Raw genomic sequence first — 27,991 nt, 5'->3', positions numbered from 1 at the left:
TCAAACACGAGGGATGTGTTTGGAGATCTGTGTATGAAACTAAAAATGTTTTTCAACCTGCGATAAATACAATAATATATATTGTAGCTCCTACAGTCAGTATGAGCCACAGTGTAACACGAGTGCCAACATTCAAAGTTCAGCAGAGAGAGAAATTGAATGCAACTTTTATTTAAATGCTTCCACATAAACAAACAAAACATTTACAGTTCAATCTGTGATATTGTTTTATTTTACGACCTTGTCAAGGCATTTAATCCATCTTGCAAATAGTCACTGAGGCCCCTGGGATTGACCAAAATCTGAATCCTGGATAGAGTGGACCAGTGAACTGGGTGTGGTGGGAGTGGATGAGGTCCGCCTGCTTGTTAGTGATGCTGTAAAAAGCTAAAATCCCAACGTGTTGGTCCACGTACACACCAATCCGTTTGGCCTTAGGTGAGCCCAGGAGCTTTTCCTGCCCATTGTGCCAAAAGGAGAAGCCAGTCCCAGACCAGTACAGACTCCAAGACTGGACATTATGTCCTAGACGGCTTCTGACATCAGAACTCTTACGTTCCATGTCTTTGTAGCACACCCCAATAGAAATCTGTTGGATGGGACAGAACAAGAAAAATCAATCCCCCACTGCACATTTATAGACTATTTCTTAAATTTTGGAATGCTGATATACAGTATTTGTACCTTCTGGCCTTTCCACTCCACCTCCCAATAATAGGGGCTTCCAGCCAATGGCTCTCTGCACAGAACCTGTCTCCAGAACTGGAAGCGATCCAAATGATTTGGTGGATTCAAGTTTTCAGCTCTCAAAGTGGCCTTCTGACCTCCATCTGACAGCTGCACATGACGGTAGGCTGTGTTAGGGTCCATGGTGGGTTCAAAGTAAACTAGAGGAAATAGATGAGGGGAAGTAAATCTACTGTATGGTACTTAACCTCCTTGGAATTGTGCAAAATATTGTGGACTCACATTTCTGCAGTTCTTCTCTCGTCTGTGGTTCCTTGTTGTCATACCCGACCTCAGCCTCTGTAGGTACAAAAACAAAAACAGGTCATCACTGGGTTGACTCAAATATGTACTGTAAAAGAGAAAATTCAACAGGTGACTGACGCCCCCATGTTGACAGAGGAGGAACTACACAAACAAAGAACTGTAACTCTTCATTCAGTACTTTCACAGCTTTTGACAGAGATAAAACAGCCATCAGTGGTTCTATCAGTTCCCACTGTGAAAGTCTCAGCTCACAGGTTTCTTTCTCCATTTCTCCAGGGAGATGGCAGATTAAAGTTCAAGTGTAAAATTGGGATAAACTCCATCAAATTATTGCTCTTAATTTAATGATATATATATATATGTATATATATGTGTGTGTGTGTGTGTGTGTGTGTGTGTGTGTGTGTGTGTACATACATATAAAATATATAATATTTTACACACATTTTGCCTGTTCAATATCATGTATTATTTTTGTTGAGTAGATTTCTGACTGACCTTGGGGTCTTGGAGGGGGCGACGGTGGACGGTTTATCATTTGTTCCTCTACTGAAAAGTAAAATATAAAAATGTTCATCAGAAGCAATTAATATCCCTGTTCAGGTCCAGTCAGACACCAGATTATTCCGTCCAGTACATACTGGGATGAGTAAGAGGCTTATGAGCAGATTTGTCACTCACCTTGGGGTCTTGGAGGGGGCAGTGGAAGAGTGTTCATTTCTTTCTCTACTGAAAATTGAAATAAAAAAGAGCAAAATGTCCATCATTAACATTGATTGAAGAGAGAGATAATTGAGATTGGCTTAGTTAAACTTTTTTTACCTCCAGAAGAACACGATCCTTCATCACTAGGTGCTACAGTCCACAAATCAGGGTTCACTGTGAGAGAAACATAACTTGAGTGTTTGGGCCAGGAGAGGTGGAACAGAGGAGCAGGAAGAAGGGTAAAAGAGAGGAGTTAAACACTGACCTAACGTCATGATCCTGTCAAAGCTGGCTTTGCATTGCAGTTCAACTGCAGTTTGCAGTTCTTTTGTGGCTGAGCGGATTGAGGCTATCACTAGTTCCTCCTTATTAAACATGGACTCTTCTGGGGCACTCACTGGAGCCAGGGGCTCCATGGTGAAGAAGTTCTTGAATTAAAAAAATGGACAGTACGAAAGGTGAATTGTTTAAATTTGGAGAATATTTAATTTATATTTTGTTTCATGTACTTGTGGTTTTACTACCTTAAGGAAACAGATGTTGTCTTCAATTGCAGCCACCCTGCTCAGCTCTTCACTCATCCACTGGAGCTGTGCTCGCTCCTGCTCCAGTTTGTACACATGCCCTTCAATGACGTTGCCTAAAAATATCTCATGGCTGTTGAGGAGATCAATCACTCGGCTGCCTGTTTGACTCACATTCTTGGCAAGTTCTGAAAACAATTCTGTGGTCTCATGTCCCACAGCCTGGACCAAAGCCTGTGCCAAAAGAGAAGAGGAAATCAAACTAAATGAGGACATTTGCTAAGGTTGTCATGTTCTCTGTGGAACGCAACAGATGTCTGTTGATTTATTTTGTTTGCAGTACTCCTACTACTGTAGAATTAAGGTAATAATTACAACCCTAATAAAGGAAGAGATTCAAATAATGTTAAAATAACAACTTGGCTGATACAGAAACCAATACCAATGATTTTTTTTCCTTTTGTGCCAAGGACACATCACTTAACCATTTTAAAATACCATATATTTATATATACCAAGTGGAAGTGTTTGACAACATACAGGCTGGAAGATGGGACATCTTTATAAAACTAAAATGGACTCCTCCCAGTTTTTTGCCAGTGTATGTGTTGACACTAAGTGGTTGAGAACCCTAGTCTTCTGGCTGCCATCAAAATGGTTCGGCCTGAAGAACGTATGTGTGATGTGGAGTCTGAGCGAGTGAGTGACCCTCCTCTTATCCCCTGCCTCCCCTACTTTGACTCCAATCTCTGTTTCCTCTCACCACATCCAAATTCCATCATTTTCTAGAATACTTCTCAGTGATGATTTGAATAAAGTTGTTTAAATTATATTCATATATTCATTTTATTTAAATGTATCTTCTGATGGTATTAGCAGCTCTACTTTACCTTTTGTTGGCGAGCCAAAGGTGGGAGCTCTTTGAGCTTCTGTTCTGTGCCCTGAATCCTCCTCTGTACCTCTGCCTGCCTCTGAAAAAGCTCTTTCTGCACACAAAAACAAACAAAAAGTAAAAATAAAAAATAGGAGGATAACAGGAACATAAGTCAAGTACACCCATAAAAATATTTGATTTTAAATACTTGAAACTACACACATTAACTGTGATAAAATAAAAAGTAGCTAACATTAAACAAGGTAAGCACCAATGTCAGAACTCTCCCTGTGGTCATTACACAGCTTCACGTACCTGTCTCTGCTCCCTCTCTTCCTGTGGTCGGACCACACGATGACCTTTATGTCCGTTCTGGCAACACACCTCACATACATACGTCCCATCTTCATGGCAAAACATGTTCAGAGGAAGGCCGTGATGAGGACAACACCTGGGGTCGACTGTGGTGGCATGAGGATACACGCTGCCCAGCACCTCCAGATAGTTGGGCGCTCCAGCTGGGGAGGAGGACCAGGCGCTGGTAGAGGAACTTCCCTTGAAGCTGTTGGTTCTTAGTTTTTCCATAACCTCAGCAAGAACAGTGCTCTTGGCCAGCGATGGTCGAGGGTTAAAGATCTGCCTACACTGGGGGCAGCTGTACTGACCATTGCTGTCTCTTTTGTCCCAGTGACTCTGAATGCAAACCAGGCAGTATGAATGACCACATGGTAAAGTGGCCGGCTCCTTTAGAATGTCCAAGCAAACGGAGCAGAGCAAGGTCTCCTCTTCCGTCCAGGCAGAGGCCATGTTCTGAGCTAAAGTATTAAAATTGAATCGTGTTCACCAAGAACACACCTGACGGTTTGGATAACCTAAAAGTTAGCTAGTAAAGAAAGGTAACACAGAGAGGGCAGATAAAACCTGAGTTGAGGGTGGGGCCAAGTAAAACAGGTGTGGTGAGTAGTTTCCCCTATGATGTCATAGGTGTGCCAACGTCAAACAGATGTTAAGACTTTGTGACGAGAAGGCAAAATTGTGCAACATAAACGGTATTTAAATTACAAAATGTGATTTTATGGAACAAGTCTTTTTAACAGCTGAGCTGCGTAGAACCCTGGTTAAAGTAAACACGTTGAAGGAAATATTTGTAATGACACACACTAAACCCAGATAGACTGGTTTTACCCCCGGGCGCAGCAAGTGATGTAAGCATCAAGGAATTGTTGTTTTTCCATTCAAATGGTATCATAACTATGAGCATCACGTCACCTTTTATCCTGCAACAAGGAAATTATTAGACTGAAATTAAAACACAAAAACTACATAAAATTGAAAAAATCCGCATCTCACTAAATATACATACTTTCTGTTGGGCTGTTAATGAAACTGTATTTTATTTTAGAAGCCAAACTTGTTTCTGGCTCCAGTATGGGCCTTTCCCACGTTTTCAAAGAAGCTCTCCAAAGAATTGTTATAATGTAGATATAATTCAGTGGGGTTTTTTTTTTTCAAATTAAAAATATTTTACGTTAATGCTATATTTAACAATAAATATAGTATTTTTTCCTTCATTAAAGCTCGGTACCGGTCGGGGACCTCAGTAGGTAACTCCGCCTGAAAGTTTCTAATAAAAACGAATTCGACGCAAGGCTGACGCTCGTGAAGCAGCGCTGTGCCATTTAAAAGCTGTGGTAGCCGTCAACAAAGGGAAACGGCTGTTTTGATTCGGTCGTGAAGGTAGTTGTTTTTTTCTATTTGAAACTAAACGTGTGAATCCCAAATACTGGTATCACTGTTTCGCTAAAACGAACACCACTTATCAGTGTGCATAACAAAACGAAAACCGATTAGCGTTTGGTCAGTTTCCGGTGTGTCCTGTGCTAGCCTCTCGTGGGTACAATGACAGGAGTTGGCAGCGACACACCAGTCATCGTAATGAACCAGATTCAGTCATATTTTAATACGATGTAAACTGCTTAGTTGGTAGCTTGAATTTAAACTTAAGCAAATATAAAAGTAGATTTGGACCATGTAGTCTACAATTTCACAATTCCACCCCAGCTACTGTACACAACTTGTTTGCATAAACTCAAATAACGGCCCGCGGGCATTGTATTAAACATAATTATATTTTTTAATTATTATATTTTGTTGGAAAGTCAATTAGTGTAAGATGAAAAACTTGTTTTCGCTCTAGACCCCCAGTGAGATGGTGGTGGCAGTAGTGTTCCAAAGATGACTTTGAGACCCCTGATTGACAACATTTTCTTATGCCTGGAAATACCCTGGGACTTTTGCAACTGCATTCAAGTTAAACCTGTTTCTTTATGTATTACAGACAACATTTTCCAGCCAATCATCTACCTCACATCCTTTAATAGGATGTTTCTTCAGCAAAGAAGAGCTATTTCCCAAGCTGCATCTCATGTATTAAATGACTGGAGATACTGCTTATCCCTGGACAATGAAAATAGGTGTCGACAGAGCTTAAAACACAACTTAAAGCTCTATGACATGTTGGCAGGAAGTAAAACCAATGAGATGCAGGGATCACGCCAACAGAAGTGTGCATCAATACTGGTTTCACTGTGCTCTGTTGAAGGACAGCCGTCATTCCTCTTTACCCTGCGCTCCACTGCATTGGACATGAACAAGGGAGATGTCAGGTTAGTGTTCGGCCCACGTTGTGCTGCATCAACTGCATCAAATTCAGCACTTAATTGAATCTTATATGTAGCTTTGCAGGAGGAAAGTGTGATCTGGCAGACAGGGATGTGGTTGCCACAGCCCTGAGGGAAACCTGGGAGGAGCTGGGTATCAGTGTAGCAGCAGAAAGTGTTTGGGGGGTGTTAAAGCCTCTTTGCCACCGTGTAAGTCCAGCTCTTTTACTCTATTTTACATGTTACGCTCTCTCTCTCTTTCATACAAACACACACACATATACATAAAAGTACAGGGGGTCCTCGGTTTACAAAAAAAAAAAGAGAGATAACTGAACTACTGTTTAAAGAGGGGACAGTGGGGGCAAAGGGGTACTGTAATGAAAAGTCACAAAAAGTTTCTAAGTTAAAGGTTGACCATCTATCAGGTCAACAAGGGAAAAAACAATAATTTACACTGTATTTAAACATACTTCATTTACTGAGAAATACATGTTTTTAGTCTCTGTGTGTGTAGTTGCAACAACACTGAACTGTTTGATTTTATTTCTCTTTGTTTTTCCTTTGCAGAAAGGATTGACGATTGCTCCTGTCTTGGCCAACCTTGGTCCAGTAGAGGACTTGTCCTTCAGAATAAACCCAGGAGAGGTAACGTCATAAAGAATGACTCTACAGCTGATAGGATTTTAACTAGAATGTAGTTGAAGGCCATTAGTATAGTTTAGTTTTACTAGCTCTCTGGACAACAAGCCACACTGAAACATGTCTTATTTATTTTATTTCCCAGGTCGAGGACGTCTTCACTTTACCTTTATCCCACTTGTGCAATCCCCAGAACTGTGGCTACACAAACTTTCGAGTTGGTGAAAAATATGGATACACACTTCCAGTGTTTCACAACTGGAAACAAAGAGTTTGGGGCCTGACTGCAGTAGCTGTGAACCAAACTCTGAAACTGATTGTTCCCTCATAGCATCCATAGAACTGTTTAAATATAAAAGCTGACATTGTGTTATTGTTATAAATGTGTGAAAAAGCTGTGTTGTAAATTAATATTCTGACTGCATTTTTCTTCTGTTAATGTTAATTTTTAGAAGATCAGTGTTACATAACAACATGATTTTAAAGTATTTTGATTTTCCTGATTTACCTTAAAATATAATTATCTTCAGATTTTAGAGTAGATTATTTTATCAGGTAATATTTTTATTTTATCATTTGTGACTCAAGTTATGGTTTGTACGTCTTGATTTGAGAATGCAATCATCTGTGACTGACCAGGCGATCCACTGTCCTACTGTTGGCTGCTCCGTCCACTTCCTCAGGACAGCAGTAGCTTCTAGTGTCTATCTCTCAGTGAATGTATTACATCTATTACATAATTGGTTGTCGCCGAATGTTGAAACATTTTTAAATAATAAATACTTAATTTACTGTTTCCCCGTTTTTCTTTAATCTCGAATCTGTAGTTTTTATGGTATTTTTTATTTTTTCAAAGAACAAAATTTTAGGCAGTGACTGCTTTTAAAGTAAGGCACAACATATAAGTTAAATAAATACTAAATAACAATAAACAGGCTATAATTGTGTAAATGGGAACAAATATAAGAAGCAGAAAATGATTTAATGTAAATAGCACTGTTAATAGCAAAATAAAATATACTTATTAACGGCACGTTCATCAATAGCAGGGTTAAATACAACACATTTAGGAATAGTAGCATTGTTATTATTGGCATTCTTCTTGATAACGTGTAGTTTATAAAAGTCAATAATCAACAACATATAAATATTGATTTTTGCACGTCTAGACTGTCAGGAGTACCACCTCGAGTTTTACCTGAAACATCTTTATTTTATATTTAAACTAAACTAAAAAAAGTGTTCAAATACAACAACATGTATTGAAAACACTGGCACTGAAGTGCTCTTAAAAATGGCGGAATAACGCTCGTTGAATGTGTAATCTATGGCTTAATGGCGAGCTCTGCTGGAATTTGACAGTCATTGCAAGATATTGGAGCCGGGCATGTTTCAGCCATAATCTGGTGATAACCAGGCCAGTTGAAATAACTAGGTAATATTAAAGTGCTAACTATATACCCAATAGTCTATATTTACTAAGGAGGGGCAAAGACATTCAATTACAGCTGCCCAGATAAGATAAAAGGTCCATCAACACTAGAAACTTTATAATATATTTTTCAAATATAATTTAAATATAATGCATAGCATCATTTGTCCTAAAGGTGTGTTGTGTAATTTTTTTCCACAGATTTTCTACACACATTGTGACACCGTCGGTCAAGAGAGCCCAGTCCTGTGAATGTTATATAAGAAGTTTCATGTGTGTTTTCTTACTGTTGATAACATTACCATATGAGATACTACAGTGAAGAATATCAGGGTAGGGAGCAATCCATTTGGTCCTCAGAGTCTGGAAGGAGGTCGCAGTTGAAGGGCCAGCTGAAAGACAAGCGCTCCAGTGTGTGACTGCATTGTGCCTGAGCTGTGGAACAGACTGAGCGGCAGGGATAAAGGACGCCACCTTGGGGAACACACTCTGGCAGGAATATTCCACATACGAGTCTCTGCAGGGGGGCAAAGCAAGGCAGCTCCATCAGAACCTGAAGGACAAAACAGGGTGAGAAGGTAATGCAGCAGCACCAAGAATGTCTGGGGAAGGTAAATATGACACATGATAAATGCAGCTCATGCCTGGTACTGTTGCAAAAGTGTGGCAGCTTCTTTCTGATCGGTGATGGACAGCCAGATGTTTGGTAATGAGGTGACGTTGTAGTTGAGGCCCTGACACATACTGACAGCTATCAACTCACAGGAAGAAGCTGAAGAAATATGGATGAAATGTCAATTGTCTTCATTCACAACGTCAGCTGCTAGTCCACATATATGCTAACTTTTTATAACTGAGACCAGATGATGCAAACACTAACTTAAAGATGGGTTGGTGGAGTTTCCACAGTTCTCTTCATCTTCTCTGTCAGGACAGTCGTTCCATCCATCACACAGCCAGTTTGGCTGGAGACACTCCCCTGTGCTACATACAAACTGGTTGGGGCTACAAGTCTCTATTGAGATAGGACAGTACAGCCATAAGGTACAGGACACAGTGGTTAAAATGTGGGAAAATGACTGTAATCCTACACACCACCACTCTCTGCTACTTTGTTACATCATCTGTTGTCAGGTAAAAGCTCTATTCAGAATGTTTGTTCAGAATGGATTGATAAAAGCATGAACTTACTCTGCCCTACAGACGAAGCCTGGTAAGTTACAGTGAAGCCACTATCAGTGACTTCATCATCAGCCACAAACACCACCGTCATATGGGGGCCAGAGGAGGTCAGGTCTGGGGGAGAGGTGCTCCCACAAAACCTTGGACATAATATTCATCAAGAAATCATTTTTTTAAACCAAATTTTACAATTAAGTGAAAAGTCAAATGTGTTGTGTTAAGACTGTAATACCGTCCCAGGATTCGTCCAGAGCCAGTATCATAACTATCGTACACCTCCACGTAGTCAAAGTCACACACATCCTGAGTTTCCAGGCTAAAGTTCCTGAAGCTCAGTGTAATGACTTGACCTTCTTCAACAGTTATATACCATATACACAACTGTTGGAAAACAAATACATCCATCTTAGACCACAACGATGAAAAACAGAAAGTAGCGTTCAGCAGCTCAGGGCAGATTTTGAGGTACCTCGTGGTTAGGATAAGGTTTTGGATGATTTGGACTTGACAGGGAACCATGAGGACCTGACTTCTGCCCACCACATTCTGTAAGTTGTACCACCATTTCATCAGATTTTTTTTAAATTTCTGCTTTACATTTCAGTAGTGAAGTTATTTGTTCTCACCAATGTATTCATGGTTGCAGTTTGCCTCATCTGTTTGATCGTGGCAATTTGGTCGACCATCACACACAGACACAGGAAGCAGACACAGACCACTGTCACACATTAACTCCTGTTTGTAGCAGCTTTCTGCGAAGAACACACAAAACATCAGCAGTTTTGCACCAGCCCACAGGAGGGAGACCACACGGACTACATAGAACCTGCACGTGAAAACCACGTACTCTGTCCAGGCAGTACGGCCCTGTACTGAACTGTGAAACCGCCGCTTGTGATGCTGCCATCGGAGTGGAAGGTTACCCAGACTGTGCTGCTGTTGGTGTTAACAGTTGCTGGTGCAACGTTACCACAAAATCTGCAGCATGGTACAGAGAAATGAAGGAGGAGGAAGAACAATTTCAAAAACTGGCATTGGGAAAACCTTATATTTAATACAATAGTATACAATAGTTTGACATAAAGAACTTATATTAAGTTACTTGAGTTAAAATTGTGCAATAAAACTGACCTGAGTGACCTGGAGCCTTGCTCCGTCTGCTCCTGCACTTCCAGCCAATCAAACAGGCACGGCTGGGGTCCCTCCATGTTCAAATAGGATACACGGATCTGCACCAGGGCTGGTGGTAGGACATGGATAACCCACGTGCAGAGTAAATTGTGGGGATAGTAGCCTGGATGGTTTGGAGAACTGAAGCTGCCTTCAGGGTCACTCAGTAATCCTCCACAACCTGACAAACAATGAGAAAATACTTTTTTGAAGAAAAAGATATGGACATAACCTGTTTTTTTTTTAAACACTTAAAGTGCAAGGCACAAACCTACTACATTATTAACTGGGGTCTATGTGTGTGAGTGGAGAGGAGACCTGAAGGCTGTGATGTAGCTGTGTTGTTCCATTCACTGATGTTGGGAGGCCCAGCAGGTAAGACAGTGGAATTCCCTTCAGAGTTTAATAGGTGTGGATGGTTGATCACCAGTGTCTGACCCTTCACTCTCAGACTTGTCATCTCTTAATAGGGCAGAAAACAACATTATATTTATTTATTTATGTGTTAATGAACATAAACATGTAATAATATGTAACATGATTACATCTTACGTAAAAACAAATGGGTCAATGCCGATCCAAGAGTTGCTAACAGGAACAAAAGAGCTGCAGACATTAGCAACAATTTACAGCTGCGTTCTGTGACCTTCTGATGTAGGACACACACTGGTGACAGACCACAGCAAAGGCCTAGATGACAGAACACACAGAGACAAAAAACACAAAACAAAAATTCTCATCTGTCAGAATGAAACCCTGCTGTCAACACAGGCAGCTGTTTGTCTTCCACCTCTATATTTGCCAGTTTTAGGTCCAATTTTATTCTCTATTCATACGCTGCCACTCGGGCAAATAATTAAACTACACAATGTCTTTTTTCATTGTCACACTGATTTATTATTCAGGCCTAGTGTTATTTTTCTAAGCTAATGAAGACTGCTTGTCAAATTGCTGTCAGAGGGTTCATGAATATGTGTTTCATTGCAGTAATTGAGATTACACAACATGTCTATCTATCTATCTATCATTACTCATAAACATGGTAAACCAGGTGAATACAACATCCTGCCAGAGGTTTTTTTTTTCGGTACCAGAACAACTCTCCATTAGGGCATTCAACCAGTTAGAGGCTAAAAGCCACTCAAAATATAACATTTGTGCAAAAACACTTTCAAAGGTTAAAAGAAGCAAAAAAGATGAACTCACCAGCTACAGGTTGACCAACAGGTCCAGGACTGGCAGAGGGTGGCAGAGTCTTGAAGCTTTCCAGTCCTTGTCCTTCCAGCTCATAGGCAGGGTTGCAGAAAACATTCTGCTGGACGCAAAACAAGAAATCTTATGAAGAGCTGTATATTTAAAACCTCTGAAATAAGTAGTATATTATTATTATTATATAAGCCTTGAAATACACTATTGTGACCATCATTCATCTGCCTTGGAATACACTATTGTGACCATCATTCATCTGTCATTTTTTAAAAATACATTCTAAACTTCCTACCTGGTACTGGTACTATACATATTTGATAAATATAAAATAAACATGTCACAAACCCCATCCCACTTGTAAAAAAAGAGGAAAGCTAAAATTATTTATTTATTAAGGCAAATAAAACACTCACCTCGTTACTTTCTGATGAGTCAGAGCAAACAGCAACATGAATTGGGTCACACATCTTTACTGTTGCCTCTGTTGATGGAGAAATGGAGTTGACAATTCCAGTGATGTAGGAAATCCATTCAGGATGACAATTTGAAGACCATAATATCTGTCATTTTCTCTTTCTCCTCTCAGCGTTGAGGTCACTTTGTTTCATCTGGTCTTCTGCTCTTACTCTATGCAAACACAAATTCATTTGATACCAAACGAACAACATATAAAAGCTCACATATATAACAAAACAGACCCTCGAAATGTGTGTGCTGGAATTCCCTCTTTTAATTACACCTTTGTGTTTCAAGAACTCATTCTCACTGCTCCGCAAAGTAGAGTCAGCTGAGAGGACTTAGCACCAGGGACAGGGAGGAGGCAATTGACTGAGGAATTAGGAGAAAATAATTCTGTTAGAATAAAGGTGCATTTCTGCTTTCCAATAAACCTTTGAGAGAATTCAAACTTTTGAGCCTGATAAATAATTACTGGCTGGTGCGTGGAATTCTCTCTCTTACTGCTTACTGCCCTAAACTGTATCACTTTATCACATTCTTTTTCTGTTCGTTATATCTTGGCTTCTTATAAATGTTGTTGTTGTCATTTGTAAATTATTTTTGTTCAGGCTTTGCCTCTGTCTCCTGTGCTACTGCAACACAATAATTAATCTTTATTGATACCAGTGCGGTATTCATTTCTAAACCCTAACGGCGGCATCTCTGACATACACATGCGCAATCGAGCTTTGTGTGTACGCATGCGCATTCCAACTGTGGGCACAGGCAGTCAAGGAAAGAAAGCCTGGAACTTAATATCATTGTGTTTCTAACCACCTGTTTTTGGACAAACGAAGTAACCCACTGCCGGAACCAGCTACTGTAAAACAAGTTACGAAAGGAGGAAGTGTATTATTTATGCCGGGAGTCAGACTGACTTCCTGTTTACTTTTGAGCGAATGTCGTGTGCTTTGGTAGGAGCCTCTGGACTTCGGGTCCAGTTGGACGATGGCCGGGCTGTGATACTAGGCCGGGGTCCGGACACCGGAGTCACCGATAAAAAATGCTCGAGACACCAGGGTAAACAAACGTTGTAAACAAAGGTCGCTGCAGTTTTTAATTAAATGTATTATACGATGACGGTGCATGTTTGTGATGGTTTTTCAGTGAAGGTGGTGGCTTGTTATGCAGAACAGAAGGTTGTTGTCACCCAGGTATGAAAACGTTAAAATGTTACATTTACAAAGTTTTTGTAGCAAAACAAAAAACAAATCACAGACAAACCAGGTTTGGTTAACTGGCACCAGCTATCATTTACAGTCCTCCTACTGGCTGTTCTCTGGGATCTAGCTTTACTGAACGAGCTCAGGATTTGCAAAACACTTATATATAATGCAACATAAACAAATGCAGTATTTTTAATGTGATACATGTAATGAAAAAGCCCTACTGTTTTAACCACCAATGTTGTGTCTCATATCGTTTTCTTCACAGCTAGGTGCAAATCCTAGTTTCCTGAATGGGGAGAAACTGGGCCAGGGGAATTGTGGTAGTCTCACACATGGTGGAGTTCTCTATTTGATTAACCAAGACCATCCACTTAAACTTCATTACTCATTGGTTGATGAAAGCTTCAGTGATGCAAAACAGTCCAGTGCAAAGACCCAAGGAGAAAGTTCTAGAAAAGAAAAACAGGCACAGTCCCATGCCACATACTCACAGGGTATAGAGAAGTTTTTCTCAAAAAGGGTAAGTCGTCTATTGCCTTTTGTCTGTTTATTAACTGAATGCCTACTGTTTCAAATCTACATTTTAAGGAGGACCTCTAACATTGTTGACAGCATTTAATGTTTGTGTCAAGGCCACAAAAAGACAACTGAGCCCAGAGCAGGGACACTCGAAGTTAAAGCGGCTGAAGACAGAAGAGGAGGACTCGGGTGAACGGATGAAGAATGAAGAAGAGGAGAGACAGGCAGAGATGAAACTCACACAGTTGCAAAAGCTTGCTGAGAATTCTCTAACAGAGAGGGCGGATGAAACCAAGGCTTCTTCACTTTTGAAAAGTCATCTGAAGAGCAGCTGGCAGAAAATAGACAACCTCCTTCTTTACACTGCTGCAGGATGCCAAGGCAGAACCAAGGTCTGACAGGTCTCAGTGGAGCAAGGATTATTCCACCTGTGACTTACTGATTCAAAAACCTCACTGTCCTCTGGTTTCCCAGATAGCTGGGTTTGACATAGATGGATGCATCATCACTACCAAGTCTGGAAAAGTCTTTCCTACCAGCCCAGATGATTGGAAGTATGTTGACAATTCTTAATCTTGAAACTGTACCAAACTGTACCTTGGTATACCAAACTCAATAACAAACATTTTTTGTATTACAAGGATTCTTTACCCAGAGATCCGTGCCAGGTTGGCCTCTTTAAACCAACGAGGATATAAGGTAATGAGAAAGTCTAAAAGCTATGTTCCCTGGTAGCTATTTCTGCTAGATTTCTAATCTTCTGGCTGCACCTTTTTGTTGTAGGTGGTTTTTTTCACCAATCAGATGGGGATAGCTAAAGGAAAACTTAGACCTGAGATCTTCAAGTGCAAGGTGGAAGACATCCTCTCTACGCTGCAGTTACCTGTACAGGTTTGCCTTACTTACTACTATTCCTGTTCTCACACCACTACGACCAAAGGTTTGAATGAGTTTAACTGTCAGCCCCTACATGAAAACGGTATATGAAAACAGAGGTATCAGCGAATACAAAAATACTCTCACTTATATTGGTTTATTAAAAATTGGTGTCAGGATAGCCTTAAAATATATACATCCTGTTCTTGTTTGTGTTTCAGGTCTTTGTTGCAGCAGGTCCTGGAATCTACAGGAAACCAGTTTCAGGGATGTGGAATCACCTGTGTGAAAAGGTAACAACCCATTTAGAGCCAGAGATGCTGTATATACACATGTGGATGGGCAACGCTTCATTTGTCCCCTGGGTGTCTAATCACCTAAAACTAGAACCATTAGACTTTATTTGCAATAGAGGATGCCTGATGATTGCCCAAGTGCAAATAAAAACACTTCACAAATAACTGCCCATCATCACTACTGTCATCAGTTTGTACCATTTCTTTCACGTTTGAAAATTTTCTTTGTTTTTCTTGACTTTTTAGGCCAATGATGGTGTTGTTGTTGACATGGTAGCAAGTTTCTATGTGGGAGGTGAGTAAACAAGATCAAACCACTCATCATTTTGTATTTCAATCCCTATTTAACATATTGTATACCCTGACATATTGATTTACCTCTAAAGATCACATTTCCTTACATATTGCCAGATTTAAATAAATACATAGAATTTAATAGACACAGAGATATTGAAAAACATAAGTAGGGTGAAAATGAGATGTTATTACACCTTCAGATTAAAAAAAGATTAGCATATCCATACAACACAAAGTTTTTAATGCTTCTAAAATATACCATACACCCATGACGATATGCATTGACCTGCCAATTAGGTTTCTTTCAACAAACTTCCTCCGCAAAAATAAAGTAACATTAGATTTAAAGCTTTGGGTTTAAAGTTACTTATGATCCTGTATAAATTAAACTCTCAACTATCGAAAAAGGTAATATCTCTGTTCTGACTACTTTAAGATCCCTAAGTATTGGTTTTTATTCTCTTTTGCAGATGCAGCTGGAAGACCTCTAAACTGGGCTCCAGGAAAGAAGAAAGATTTTTCCTGCAGTGACCGGCTAGTAAGTTATGTTTTTTATGTGGCATTTTAGTTTTTTTTTAAGCCAGCATTATCAATAGTCTATACAGTGTTTAATATGCTCTTTTCTACAATCTAGCATTAATTACTAATTGGTAGAATTTTTTATTTTTTGGTTCATTCTACTTATGCAGTTTGCTTTGAACATTGGGCTGCAATTCCACACACCAGAGGAGTACTTTTTGGGCTGGAAGGTTGCCCCCTTTTGCCTTCCAGCATTTGACCCTGTAGGTATTGTAACCAAATTGTTTGAATATTTCTGACTGCATGTTCTCAATAGTACTTTTTCTCTACTATTGGTAGAGAGAATGTACCTCCACTGGTAGGCTTTATGACCCACCTTCAGCCTCCCTTACATCCAGCAGACCAGAGGTCATTGTTGCTGTGGGTTTCCCTGCTTGTAAGTAGACCGTACTTTAATTGTATTTGTCCATCAAGTGTAGCCAATAAGATTTGTTATTCTTTTTTTTAGCAGGTAAATCTACTTTCTTTCAAACCCACATGATTCCAAAGGGTTACTTACAAGTCAGTAGGGTGAGTAAATAGTCCAGTTTCACCTTTTATTACAAGGTTTGTCACTATGCCTGTACTACATACACATAAAGAGTATTTTCACCTGTGTACTCACTAAGACCCAAACATCTTTAGTTTTGAACCAAAAGTCTTACCCTGACCCAAAACAAATAATAAGGATCCATAACGTATTTCTCATTCCTTGAGGAAATTTAGTTTCAAATCCAGTGTTTCTCAACCACTGGTCAGAAAATTTTAAGCCTAAAGTCTATAAGGCTACGATTATAATGACAGCACAAAATCTGTCTGTGTGTGTTGAACCATTTACCAAAGACCAAAACGATGATGGCCGTGACATTTGTACTCTTAATCAAGGTTCCTACATCTATTGATTAGCTTAACTGCTAATTGATGGAATCCCAGAAAGTTACTTGATGTTGTTTTAGTATTACGTTGTTGTTTTTGCTTAAAAGAAGATAAATTACTAAACGGTTGAACTGAGGATTTGTTTATACATTGTAGAAGAACTTTCTTCATACTGGGAAAATGTTTTTAAAAATGTTTTTATTCTATGACAGGATGAACTTGGTTCGTGGCAGAACTGTGTGTCAAAATGCAGGGAAGCTCTGAGGAAAGGCCAGAGTGTAGTTATCGACAACACTAATCCTGACCCAGAGTCTCGCAAACGGTAAAGCAGCAACATCAATATGTATCACTGGGTGATGTAGGATTTTCTATGTGAACAATAAACCATGTTCATATACATTTTGCCAGATATGTGGATGTGGCCAATGCTGAAGGAGTGCCTTGTCGTTGCTTTAACTTTTCTCTCTCTCTGGATCAAGCCAAACATAACAACAGAGTAGGTTTAATATGTCTCACCTAGAGGACATTTCCTTCTTTCTGTTGTTGTTTTTATAAAAATAACAATATTGTTTACAGTTTCGTGAAATGGTGCCATCAGATGTTAAGCATGCCAAGGTCAATGACATGGTTTTCCACAGCTACAAGTAAGTTTTTCTACTGTTGATACTGGAGCCTTGACTCCTGGCACCCATAATCACTTCATATAGATCAGCGTTTTCAATAGGTGAGGCACGCTTCCTCTGGGGGGCGCCAAAGAGCCACAGGGGAGGCCTGTATAAAGTTGGATGCATTAAGTGAATATTATTTTTTGTTGCAAATAATCGTTAAGGAATGCCCTTTCTAAAAAGTTGTGAAAATACCATTGCCTCATCATTGTCAGGAGCACACAGACGATGTATTTACTGCAGAGATGTGTGTGGGTTAGGGCAGGTGGACAGGATTTTGGGAAAGGGTGGGGGGAGGCTCACATTCACCCAATTTGAAAACCCATTATACTTTACGATGTGATTTGTGTTTTAGATAGATTCTGTCAACACAGTTTTTTCTGAACGTACTCATCTGTGTTTCTTCCTGTCAGGAAAAAGCTTCTGGCTCCTGCACTCTCAGAGGGATTCTCCGAGATCCTCCAGATCCACTTTGTGCCAAAATTCAAAGACAGCCAATCAGAGGCCCTGTTTAGACAGTTTTCTGAAGGCTAAATGAACAGTTAGATTGTTGTTGAAAGCAATCACAAATGGCTCAACGGCTCACAGTAACATACGGCTCCCGTTTTAAAGTGACAGCTCAGGTATTTCAGTGCGAGTAAGTAGTACTCACAGAGTCAGTTCCAGTACCCCCAGAGAACAAACCTGAGTTTTGGACCGACACTAGGTGAACCATAAAACATTGCTACCTGCAGAGACACCCAGAAAAACAAATCTACAAACAAACATTGTGTGTTTTCTTTAATAAAATCAATCACTATCCTAACTTTGCAGTGTGGAACTCAGTTATTGACTACTGATTTCTGTTGCCTTGGTCATTACGTTTCTGAGTGAAAGTGGGGTAGCCAGAACTGGCGTATTACTGTATAGTTTTTCCAGGATTACTTGTCATTAGGGTGTAATGTCAAATATGTTGTCATGATGGATGAGCAAGTACAAAGCTCCATTTTTCAGCTCCAGGGGACAGGGTGTTTGATTTAAACAGGGTTTAAGTTTGTTTAGGGTGCTGTTTCTTTTAAGTCACTAATTATCTTATTGTTCCAGGTCCTATTTCTTCTATCTTTTTGATAATCATCTACTAGATTTACAGCCCTTCTACACAAATTAGCTTGAAACTTTGCCAACGTTTTAGCCATGCCACTATTGGACTTTGAGTAAACTCCCTCTATTGTATTGTACAGACTTCATGTTTTAATGTTATCCTTCTATAACCCTTGCAATGCCTCCCAAAAAAACAAACACCCTGAAGGCTGAGTAATGACCCTACCTGGAGTCCAAAGTGAGGGCATGAAGGATAGTGAGTGAGAACCAGTACAGAAAACAAAACAAAACTGGGCAGGGATTTTGAACAACTTTTTTGTTTCTCACAGATGAAGAGCTCTGTAACTATTTGGAACACCCACATTCCCAGAAGGACGACTGGGTTCCCTGTTTGGCCACATTGCTTAAACATTATCTGTCTGTCACAGGGCGATGCACGTCACATGATGCCTGGTGAACCTTCACCCGCCCATGTCGATGCGCTTGTGTTTTTACACGCAAATCAGAATAACCAAAGTTGTGTCTGAAACTGACAGAGCAGGACATAGTGTCATAATGACAAGGCTTAGAGGCTTGTGTCTGATTGTTGTGTATTTCCTGAAATCTCCAACAAGCTTTACTGTGTTTTTGTTTGAAAAACTTTGGCTATACAGGAAAATTACAATTTGTTGTGTTAATATATAACACTTGAGTTGTCTGATGTCTTGTTTAAAGTCTGTGTTTAAATGTTTGCATAAACATCAATGCCAAACATCTACTTTCAGTGTTTTTTTGTTAATCACTGGAAAAATATCAATAATGTGAAAGAAGAGGAAAGGAGAAGAAGTTTTGGATGTTGAAGATAATGGAAACATTACAGTATTCAAAAGTGAGTTTAAAGACTGGCATTACTTCAACCTTCAGCAACCATTAATCAAAGCATTGTGTGGGATATATCAATTTTATATATCAATTTTAATACCTTCAAAAGAAAACAAATCACACTTGATGGTTATCTATCATAGAACAATGGTTTACAATGAATTTTATTGATACTGTTTGAAATGGGGCAACCTTTAACACTAAGCTATTTGGACTCCTTTCCCACAGAATAGAAAGCTTTTATGCCAGAGAACACAGGGTTAAAAAGGATGAACATATTAAAACTAGAAGTGTGTACACCCTTTAAAATTGAAATAGGTTGCAAGTGCACCTGTTTTTAAAGGTGTGTGTGTGTGTGTGTGTATATACCTGTATTTCCTTGTCTGCGTCTTTTCCTTCAGGGTTGATGGCTCGCCATCAAATACAGTTGGGATCTTGTCCTGGTCCTCAAACTTTCCCATCCTCTCAGAAACCTGACCTATAGACAAGGTCACATCTACAGTATTACATTCCATTCTCAGATACATCATTAAAATCTCATCAAATCTCAACTCTTAAGTATCAGTTGTAAACATTCAAGAAAGACAAAAGTACCAATACGAGGAGTAAACACCCAAGAACATTTTTTCCTTTTCAAGTGAACACTGTCTAAAAAATACACATTTTGTTAAGTAACCACTAACATTCAAAATCTATCACATTCATATCAAAATCAGGATAACCTAAAGAAAAATACCAATAATGAATAACGAATGAATAAATGACGCAACAATTAATGAATAATCGGATAAGTAACATATCAAAGAACGCAGTGAGTAGTTTTCAGAGGTATCAACAAATTGTCCTTAATTACTCCACATTCACTCAATATTAACTATAGGTCTACAAGTGAGGGAAGAAATGATACTGAAAATAAGCTTTTACAATCTTGTCACCGTTATTCTGCGCTTTAAGCAGAGCACTACGTTGATTTTGTGACGACTCACAAAGTAGAGTATGTAATATATAATTAGCCTGTGAAACACCGAATTAGCATTAGCATGGACGTGTAAACGGCCATTATTTTTTCAATTAAGACGGATCTTACCGAAAACGGCCATTCTTTTTTCAATTAAGACGGATCTTACCGACGTAACTCGTCCCCTTCATTCACTCACTCAGCTCCGGACTCTCAGCAAGTTAGTAAACGGCTTAACTTTTAATTTCACAAAGTACTCTCCATTTCTTTCCTGTCCTCCGTCCTTTTCGCAATCGACACCCTTCTTTTTCGCTGCTGATATTAGGACTGAAGAAACAGCACGTCCGCACTTCACCTCCACAACGACAAGATGAACATGACCTGTGAAGCTCCTGATTGGCTGTTGACGGCTACGACTCCTCGACCCCAAGTGGTGCATTCAAGTATAATAGGACATTGATGTGTACAATTAAATATTAATTAAATACTTACTCTTTTTATTCGACCTCTTATTATGTTTTTGTCACCGGGGCTACACACATGTTTTAATTCCCTTTAAGTGTCGTGTACGGTGTTCCATGGGGTTAAAAAGTTTGATAAATTTCATACCGACAAGTGTCACCTGTCGGCCGCTGTGATGTGTAATTTGAGAGACAAAGTTAAATAAAACAGGTTTTATTTTTATTTTACACCATCACCATAATACTGGAATTGCGAATTACAGTTAAAAATAACAAACCAAAATAAAAATACATTGAAATAAGTATTCAATATTTATTTTCCAAAGTCGCAGGGAACTGCAGCAGAGGGCTGAAAGGACAAATGCCAAAGATGGATTTTCCCCCCATACAGCATTAATTTTTGCATTTTTATAATTACTTTAACATGTCCTGGTGAAAAAGCAGAAAAACTGCAGATAATACGGACGACACCCGTGCTTTGACACCGCTGAAGTGAAAAAAGCAAAGTTGCGGAAGTTTGGGTCAAAGATATCGCGAGATTTACGATGACACGTGACACGCCCATCAACGTTATATTTCTGTTGATTGGATGGAACGTGCTCGTAACGCACACTGGGAGATAGAGTTTTACAGTTTAGTGAATGCAGTATTGTTATGGAAGAGAAAGTAATTTGAAGTAATACAGGTAAGACAGTGTTCCTGACAGCGTTGGGAGCTTTTCATTTAATTATTTGGACGATATTGAGTTATGGTGAATTTAAATCGCTAAACATTCTTGCTGATTCACCATTGCTGATTAATCTCTCTAATAACCCGGCGTTAGTATCTCTCACCACCTAAAGCTGTCCTTTCATTGTCAAGTGCAGTGAAGTTATACGTGAATAACAACAGCTTTGTCACCTATGTGCACGGTGTGAAACTCAAGTTACAAGTCCTTGTCTTGTAAGTTCCAGGCACGAATAACTACTTTACAATATCTAAGTTGCTTTAAAGTTGTTCTTTCCAACTTTTATGGACATGGATGTGTTGCATTATGTATGTGTATTACTGCAGGCTATACTGACATTTATACTTGTATAAAGTAATGAAATTACACGGCAGTTTTATATAAGATGCACAAACTTTACAACCTTACTGTAAAGTGTCAAGTCAACATCCGTGTGTTTTGTAAATAGTTGGGTGTTTTCTGTGTAGAGAATGTGGACAGACAGGTGTGTCCTTCAAAGCTGTTTTGCAAAGTGAACAAACAAAAGCTCCTCCCCTCACTATTTACCATTGTGCTCAACCTGCTCTTCCCTCTGACATCTCCTCTTACCTGGGCTGTCACTTTGCTTTTTCCAGCTCCTGTTGGAAAGGCTTTTGTGCAAAAACTAAAAAAAAAAAGGATATTCAAATAAAGGTAAAACAATTCAATTATTACTATTATATTACCATTATTATTACTGTATTTTCTGTTGTGGTAACAGATTGACATTGTTTTTATTTTTTTTTATTCTTGACATAGAGCAACTGTCAATTGTTTTATTTATTTTTTAAGTGAAAAATATTTTATTTCACTTAGACATCTCTCTATCCTCTAACTTCTCGGTATATTTTCAGAGCATCATTTTGGAAGCCTACATTATGTCCAAGCCAGCAGTTCACCACATGCATGAAGATGCCTACATGTGTGTGATGAAAGGCCTGACAGAGCTAGACCTACGAGGCTCGGCTGTCCCCAGTACCTTGGTGTTAACTGGTGACCATGCATTTCCTTTGGCAACCAGCAGCAAAGGTCAAATCCTAATGGCTGCGTCGATGTGTCACAAAGGAAGGATCGTCGTTCTGGGTCATGAGAGCTACCTCACAGCCTGCCCATCTCTCGTTGAGAATGCTGTGACCTGGCTGGGAGGGGCTCATTCCAAGAAGCCTGTGTCCGTGGGTGTCCAAAGAAAATATAGCAATGTTGCTAAAAATCTCAGCACACCCCACTTTTTACCCAAAGTGGTCGGATCTTTGAGTGACAGTCCCGATGTTGACGTTTATGTGACGGACGCCTACATTGAGGATGAAAAGCCAAAGGACTTGGTAAAATTTCTGAAGGCTGGAGGTGGTCTCCTGATGGCAGGGCAGGCATGGAGCTGGGCTAAAGGTCATCCAAAGCAGGCCACGCTGATAAACTTCAAAGGAAACAAAGTTTCTGGTGCAGCGGGTATTCACTTCTGCTGCATTCAAGGTGACGTGGAGTGTCTGCCCGTCAGTCCTAAAATCCCTACATCCTGGATGACTGGAGTGTAAGTTCTTATATAATGTTCTGTGAAATAGCTGCCATGAAATGCAAAGATTACAGCAGCGCTAATTCAAACCAAGGATTTTTAGCTATGTGATGGAGTGCAAGGTGAGGCCATGGATGATAGTGAGGGAGAACCAGTAAAAACAGGGTTGAGCAGGGATTTTGAGCCCCCACCCACATTCCCAATATGAAGACATTACCCTGTTCGGCCACATTGCTCAAAAGATTATCTGGCTGTGTGTTTTTTTTTTTTATGAAACCTTAATAATAATAATTTTTTTACTTTTCTCGTACAATACAGAATCGATGAGGACTTTGTGAAGGACCTGGAGTTCCTGCTGCGTGGTGTATCGCAGTTTGAATTTCAGGGTGGAGCATTGTTTTCTGAGATCCTTGTCCATGGCTCTCTCGCCTTTCCCATTGGAATAACAGATGATGGAGGAACATTCCTGGCAGGAGCCTACTATGGACAAGGACGGGTCATTGTGATTTCACATGAAGGATTTATTGGCTCAAAGGTACAGTTTATATTATGTGGCAAATTAACTGACTCTTAAACTTCTATTATTAGACACTCCAAGCTCCTCTATTATCTATCAGGGGTTCATCCATTTTTTTTGTCAACCATATTTTTGTTGTTAAATTTTTAACCTGAAAGACATCAGCTTGTACTAATAAGTAATATTGAATACCACACACTAGAGTTTATTAATATCATTACGTTATTAATGCAGCATAACTGGATCTATTTCTTTCATCTCTACCCCTTCTGAACAACAAATCCATGGTGAATGCATTACACTGTGATGTACATATACCTGTAATGTGGTGTGCATTATGTCACTGTGCTAATGTTGTTTGGTCTAGACCAGTAACTATGGTCCGTATTCTGAAACTATTTCTTTTATTTCAGAACATAATGCAGTTCTGGAAAAATGCTCTTCAGTGGCTGGATGAAGACCGTAACGGAGTCGTCGGTGTCGCCCATGACAAAGCTTTCAAGCATCTGAAGACGTCAGGGTTAAAGTGTGAAAACACGAAGTTCAGGAAAGACCTCAGTGTTTACATATGTACAGCATACAGTGCTAAAGAAGCAGATGAAATCCTGGAGTTTGTGGAAGAGGGAGGAGGCCTGCTGATTGGTGGACACGCCTGGTACTGGGCACAAACACACCCAGGCCAAAACCCACTGACAGACTTCCCAGGTGAGGGCACTCTTCAAAGGTCATTATATTAACATCAACGTCATTATATTGACATGATGTGTGCATGTACTCCCTAGGAGTAAATACATTATACTGAGAGTACAATATAGTGAATACAAGACTGACATACTTCAGAGCAGCACTGTGTTGAGACATGGCTTGACATTATTCAATGTTTAAAATAGTAATAGTAGAATAATATTTTTAAGCAAATAATATATTTAATATAGAACACAGTTCACTAAACTACAACTATGCCAATAGTAGGAAATATAAATTATATATCAGTATTTAAAGTGTTGGATAAAACCATGTTTGATCTTATACTTTTCAGGAAACAAGATCCTGAACAAGATGGGCCTGAGTTTATTGGAAACATCAATTAAAGGTGCTTTGTTCAAGGCTCCAATGCCAAGCCATGTTTTCAAAGACATGTACCACTTTCGTCACCTTTTACACCGTTTTGCTGGATATGTAAATCGTGGGGATAAACTAACCAAAGAGGAGGAGAAACACCTAAAAAAGCTCAGCAAAGACTGTGCCAGCTACCTGAAGATGAACGCGCACGGCTGCTGTTTCTACACACAACTCCTGTCCTCTCTCACTGACATTCTGGTGATGTCAGGCATGCCACAGGTACAAAGACAATGACTAATGTTACAAATTAGTTACATGCACTGTCAATTAGGTGTCATTGTCACACGATAGCTAGTTAAAATATTAACCCTGAATAAGTGTTGGTAAGCAATATATTCAATTTAATATACATACTTTTAAACTCTCAAGGTGTGTGAAAGCTATCCTGTCAAGAATCCAAAAGACCACCTGCTTCTCAATGTGGGGACTGAGCTATATAAGGTTAGCCCAGACCCAGATACCCTGTTGCCCCACCTTATAAAGAATAACCCAGTGATGCCAGTCCTGTGGAACCACAAGATAACGATCACCGTAAACACAGCAAGTGAGTTCTTCTTGAAATGGTTCGTCCTGCATGTGTGTGCAGATCGCTACACTTACATGGAGCAGTGGTGGCTTGGTGGTTAAGGGGGCGGACATTGGTCCATAGCCCTGCCCCCTGTTCACTATTTACACATAATGACACCTGCTAAATAGTGCACTTTGACACAAAGTGAATAGTCAAATTTCAATGTATAAGCAGTACAGAATACAACAAAATCTCAGTGGAATAAAATGGTTCTCATGCAAACAAACGTAATGGGCTAACTAGCTCCTCCTTTGTGTTTGTTGTGTTAGATATGCCGGAATGGGTCAGTACAGGTCTCTATCTCTCTCCTGGAATGAAGACATACATGGCCATACCTGCAGAACTGGTGGGGAAGGACTGGAAGGTATGTTCTGGTTATAAAATATCTGACAAAAAAAAAACTGTTTGTGAAAACATGCTGAAATATCTGCTGTTCTTCCAGGTTCAGGTGGGCTGTCAAACAGATGTCCTTGATCATGACAAGTTGTTGAGGCCCCCGTGTGTGCATCAGCGCTTTTCAATCAATAAAGAGATGATACAAGTGTGGAACCTCTGGGGGGGACTCATTTATCTGGTGGCCCCAAAAAATACGCAGGTTGATGGGGCAGAGGTCATAGTACAAATGGCTGTACCCGCTCCATACTACAAAGCTGGTAAGTAGTAGACAGAATGATAGGAACTTAACTGATCTCCTGATATTGTCCAGTGGTGTGTTGTATTCTCATGAAGACCCGGTAGAGTTCACAAAAGTAATAATGTTAATAGAACTGTGTTAATCCATACATTTAAACATCACTAAGCATTACTTTACTTTAGAACTAGTGGTTCCATAGTGTAGCAGTTATCACGGATGTTTACATATGTGCCTTACACACAGAAGGTCCTGAGTTCAAGCCCTACAGTCACATGGCCAACCTTTGTTTTAGGTGAGACAACACTATCTGAATGGTCATACCTGCGCACTGCTCCCGCACCTTGGGCGGAGCTAGAGTTCGACAACATCATCCTAACAGTTCCTACAGATGTGGTTAAAGACCTGGAGCGCCCTGATGAGTTGGCAGAGCACTGGAATATAATGATGAACGCCATTGCTGACTTGGCTGCCCGACCACATAAATTCAAGCGCAAGGAACGTGTTGTCACAGATGTGCAGATTTCTCATGGTATGTGTATTTACTTCAATCAGAGTTTTGCTTATCACTGCATCAACACCTTTTTACTGAAACACAGTCAACTTGGCTTATATAACTAAACATTCCAGCACTAAGTATTTTTTTCTGTTCAGGTTGGATGCATGCAGGCTATCCAATAATGATGCACAAGGCCACTGCTCCACATCTGGTCAGCGTTGAACATGCCAAGAAAAATGGCCTGTGGGGACCCATCCATGAACTGGGACATAACCAACAGAGAGCCTGCTGGGAATTCCCCCCACATACTACAGAAGGCACATGTAACCTGTGGTCTGTGTATGTGCATGAAACGGTCCTAGGAATAAGCCGAGGAAAGGTTGTTGAAGTGATCAATTACTGTTGTACAAACTGATATTACACCTCATGTTATGTTTGAGTTGTTTTACTGTTCCTCATTTGTCATCTTTGCTGCAGGCACATCCAAATATGACAAAAGAATGCAGAGAGAAAAGAACAAAGAACTTCGTTGAGGGTGGGCGGCAACTAAGCAAATGGAGTGTGTGGGTGGCACTGGAGACTTATATGCAGGTAGGAAAAATACTGCTTACATTTTCCAATACTTAAATCAATTGATTTTATAAACTTGCATTTGGATCTCATACCGGCTTCAATAAATAGCAGTGCCATGCCCTCCGCCCCCCAAAGTTACACAACACTGAGGTTAATTATTGGGGAGTCACTGACAAACTTAATCTGACACCTAAACACCACCACGAGAATGGTGGGGGGAACGAACACTGCTGCCTGTGTTCGTTCCCCCCACCATTCTCGTTCTCATTCCTTCACAATTTCTTTGGCACATGTTTTTGATGGATTTCCACCACACCAATTTATCTGGGGTTTGAACCTGCACCAAGTTCTGGGTTGGCCCTGATAATAATAATATAATAATGTAAATATTCTTCATTACATCATGCCATAAAATAATGTTCTGTGCGTTTTTTTTTTTAATTAGCTCCAAGATAAGTTTGGATGGGATGCCTTCAAGAAGGTGTTTACTGCTTATCACAAGATGAGCAACTTTCCCAATGGCAAACAGGAAAAGATGAACCTGTATGCAGAAACATTTTCCAAGACTGTAGGGATGAACCTGGCAGAGTTCTTTAAGGCGTGGGGTTGGCCAATACAAAAAGCCACTGTGGACAAACTTTCCAACTTGCCACTCTGGACTGACCATCCTATGGTCCAGTATGGCTGAAGGTACTGTACATTTGACAATGCCTTATCCTCTATTACACAATCAGGGCTGAGGTCATTGAGAACATTTTAGATTTTGAGTTTTCAGGAGTTACTTATGTATTTGTTTTTTCCTCTTTTCTTAATGGATATGTGCATGAAGTTAAGGCCATAAAGCCTTTTTCCTTACGTTTTGTGTCTGTAGTTGTGTCTCTGAATATATATGCACAGTATATTTAATCTTATTTCCTGGTATGCATTTATTGATCGTTTTGTTTATTTTAAAAAGTGTATTCTGCATTTGCCCTTATAATTTGTATTTCATGATGTATTTCATGCTTGGGGACTATTGAAGAGTCAATGTTACAATCTGAATCCAGCTCAATGTATTCTGGTGCCATGACATTGCATACTCAATCAATAGCAGACAAATAACATACCAACACTGGAAGAGAAGCAAGGACCTGTTCATGAAATCTACATCATGGAGAGACTGACATTTGCTTTAAAATTATTAATTCTGCTGACATGTCTTTGTACGTTTCTACCTGATGAAATAAAAAAAAACCAGGTTCCTAATGTTCAGATTGTACTGTAATACAACCGTACTGTACCATATACAACACAATAGAATTAAATAAAATGTTATATCATA

General features: G+C 39.7%; 5 protein-coding genes across 13 annotated transcripts; 3 read left to right on the top strand and 2 right to left on the bottom strand.

Moving 5' to 3' along the window:
- Positions 1-155: 155 nt before the first annotated feature.
- On the bottom strand, positions 156-3,929 carry ftr86 (finTRIM family, member 86). 4 transcript variants are annotated; one of them, XM_008309431.3, is made up of 10 exons: positions 3,412-3,929; positions 3,113-3,208; positions 2,223-2,456; positions 1,964-2,126; positions 1,816-1,872; positions 1,675-1,722; positions 1,492-1,542; positions 970-1,026; positions 685-887; positions 156-589 (listed from the first exon to the last, which is right to left on the bottom strand). In XM_008309431.3, exons 1-10 carry the CDS (start codon positions 3,901-3,903, stop codon positions 254-256), a joined length of 1,737 nt encoding a protein of 578 aa, XP_008307653.1. In that variant the 5' UTR covers positions 3,904-3,929; the 3' UTR covers positions 156-253. The 4 variants fall into 4 exon arrangements, with proteins under 4 accessions (XP_008307653.1, XP_016887773.1, XP_016887774.1 ...); XM_017032284.2 differs by having other exon boundaries at positions 1,492-1,539; XM_017032285.2 differs by having other exon boundaries at positions 1,675-1,719.
- A 126-nt stretch (positions 3,930-4,055) lies between these two features.
- Positions 4,056-7,194, top strand: nudt8 (nudix hydrolase 8). Of its 2 annotated transcripts, none has more exons than XM_025055051.1 (5): positions 4,056-4,145; positions 5,435-5,762; positions 5,834-5,966; positions 6,327-6,404; positions 6,544-7,194. In XM_025055051.1, the coding sequence occupies exons 1-5, from the start codon at positions 4,100-4,102 to the stop codon at positions 6,727-6,729; spliced, it is 771 nt and encodes a 256-aa protein (XP_024910819.1). In that variant the 5' UTR covers positions 4,056-4,099; the 3' UTR covers positions 6,730-7,194. The 2 variants fall into 2 exon arrangements, with proteins under 2 accessions (XP_024910819.1, XP_008307651.1); XM_008309429.3 differs by lacking the exon at positions 4,056-4,145 and adding an exon at positions 4,192-4,833.
- A 167-nt stretch (positions 7,195-7,361) lies between these two features.
- mfrp (membrane frizzled-related protein) lies at positions 7,362-20,467 on the bottom strand. 4 transcript variants are annotated; one of them, XM_008309434.3, is made up of 15 exons: positions 20,214-20,467; positions 19,456-19,564; positions 11,805-12,018; positions 11,389-11,497; positions 10,735-10,872; positions 10,501-10,644; positions 10,144-10,363; positions 9,860-9,990; positions 9,639-9,764; positions 9,482-9,558; positions 9,245-9,393; positions 9,022-9,152; positions 8,711-8,845; positions 8,475-8,602; positions 7,362-8,383 (listed from the first exon to the last, which is right to left on the bottom strand). In XM_008309434.3, exons 3-15 carry the CDS (start codon positions 11,856-11,858, stop codon positions 8,159-8,161), a joined length of 1,767 nt encoding a protein of 588 aa, XP_008307656.1. In that variant the 5' UTR covers positions 11,859-12,018; positions 19,456-19,564; positions 20,214-20,467; the 3' UTR covers positions 7,362-8,158. The 4 variants fall into 4 exon arrangements, with proteins under 4 accessions (XP_008307656.1, XP_024910817.1, XP_024910818.1 ...); XM_025055049.1 differs by having other exon boundaries at positions 11,805-11,872; XM_025055050.1 differs by having other exon boundaries at positions 11,389-11,494; positions 11,805-11,872.
- On the top strand, positions 12,582-17,950 carry pnkp (polynucleotide kinase 3'-phosphatase). Of its 2 annotated transcripts, none has more exons than XM_017032247.2 (17): positions 12,582-12,909; positions 12,997-13,043; positions 13,324-13,578; positions 13,691-13,969; positions 14,052-14,131; positions 14,219-14,276; positions 14,361-14,468; positions 14,675-14,746; positions 14,996-15,044; positions 15,517-15,584; positions 15,736-15,828; positions 15,905-16,001; positions 16,077-16,135; positions 16,693-16,802; positions 16,889-16,976; positions 17,057-17,124; positions 17,559-17,950. In XM_017032247.2, exons 1-17 carry the CDS (start codon positions 12,789-12,791, stop codon positions 17,677-17,679), a joined length of 1,773 nt encoding a protein of 590 aa, XP_016887736.1. In that variant the 5' UTR covers positions 12,582-12,788; the 3' UTR covers positions 17,680-17,950. The 2 variants fall into 2 exon arrangements, with proteins under 2 accessions (XP_016887736.1, XP_008307655.1); XM_008309433.3 differs by having other exon boundaries at positions 16,074-16,135.
- Positions 20,468-21,103: 636 nt separating the features above from the next.
- Positions 21,104-27,991, top strand: LOC103378281 (TRPM8 channel-associated factor homolog). Its single transcript, XM_008309436.2, has 13 exons — positions 21,104-21,190; positions 21,847-21,904; positions 22,105-22,778; positions 23,079-23,295; positions 23,691-23,982; positions 24,317-24,618; positions 24,769-24,943; positions 25,237-25,331; positions 25,410-25,620; positions 25,894-26,130; positions 26,253-26,476; positions 26,575-26,688; positions 27,116-27,991. The coding sequence occupies exons 3-13, from the start codon at positions 22,129-22,131 to the stop codon at positions 27,356-27,358; spliced, it is 2,760 nt and encodes a 919-aa protein (XP_008307658.1). The 5' UTR covers positions 21,104-21,190; positions 21,847-21,904; positions 22,105-22,128; the 3' UTR covers positions 27,359-27,991.

This window comes from Cynoglossus semilaevis, chromosome 4 (assembly GCF_000523025.1).
Source record: "Cynoglossus semilaevis isolate Cse_v1.0 chromosome 4, Cse_v1.0, whole genome shotgun sequence".
NCBI classification, from domain to species: Eukaryota; Metazoa; Chordata; class Actinopteri; order Pleuronectiformes; family Cynoglossidae; genus Cynoglossus; species Cynoglossus semilaevis.
Note: the sequence above shows the minus strand (reverse complement) of the source record. Positions and strands in the feature narration are given on the sequence as shown.

Bases quoted from the DNA above. Each gene is read 5' to 3' on its own strand.
- ftr86 (XM_008309431.3), bottom strand. From the start codon at position 3,903: ATGGCCTCTGCCTGGACGGAAGAGGAGACCTTGCTCTGCTCCGTTTGC. The intron at 2,457-3,112 runs GTAAAGTAGAGC...CTTTTGGCACAG, and splicing joins CTTTGGCTCGCCAACAAAAG to GCTTTGGTCCAGGCTGTGGG. The intron at 1,723-1,815 runs GTAAAAAAAGTT...TTCAATTTTCAG, and splicing joins AGGATCGTGTTCTTCTGGAG to TAGAGAAAGAAATGAACACT.
- pnkp (XM_008309433.3), top strand. From the start codon at position 12,789: ATGTCGTGTGCTTTGGTAGGAGCCTCTGGACTTCGGGTCCAGTTGGAC. The intron at 13,579-13,690 runs GTAAGTCGTCTA...GTTTGTGTCAAG, and splicing joins AGAAGTTTTTCTCAAAAAGG to GCCACAAAAAGACAACTGAG. The intron at 16,803-16,888 runs GTAAAGCAGCAA...ACATTTTGCCAG, and splicing joins GACCCAGAGTCTCGCAAACG to ATATGTGGATGTGGCCAATG.
- nudt8 (XM_025055051.1), top strand. From the start codon at position 4,100: ATGTTAAGACTTTGTGACGAGAAGGCAAAATTGTGCAACATAAACG. The intron at 4,146-5,434 runs GTATTTAAATTA...TATGTATTACAG, and splicing joins AAAATTGTGCAACATAAACG to ACAACATTTTCCAGCCAATC. The intron at 5,763-5,833 runs GTTAGTGTTCGG...TCTTATATGTAG, and splicing joins ATGAACAAGGGAGATGTCAG to CTTTGCAGGAGGAAAGTGTG.
- mfrp (XM_008309434.3), bottom strand. From the start codon at position 11,858: ATGTGTGACCCAATTCATGTTGCTGTTTGCTCTGACTCATCAGAAAGT. The intron at 11,498-11,804 runs GTGAGTGTTTTA...TTTTGCGTCCAG, and splicing joins ACTCATCAGAAAGTAACGAG to CAGAATGTTTTCTGCAACCC. The intron at 10,645-10,734 runs GTAAGATGTAAT...TGCCCTATTAAG, and splicing joins ATTGACCCATTTGTTTTTAC to AGATGACAAGTCTGAGAGTG.
- LOC103378281 (XM_008309436.2), top strand. From the start codon at position 22,129: ATGTCCAAGCCAGCAGTTCACCACATGCATGAAGATGCCTACATGTGT. The intron at 24,944-25,236 runs GTGAGTTCTTCT...TTGTTGTGTTAG, and splicing joins GATCACCGTAAACACAGCAA to ATATGCCGGAATGGGTCAGT. The intron at 26,477-26,574 runs GTTGTTGAAGTG...TCTTTGCTGCAG, and splicing joins TAGGAATAAGCCGAGGAAAG to GCACATCCAAATATGACAAA.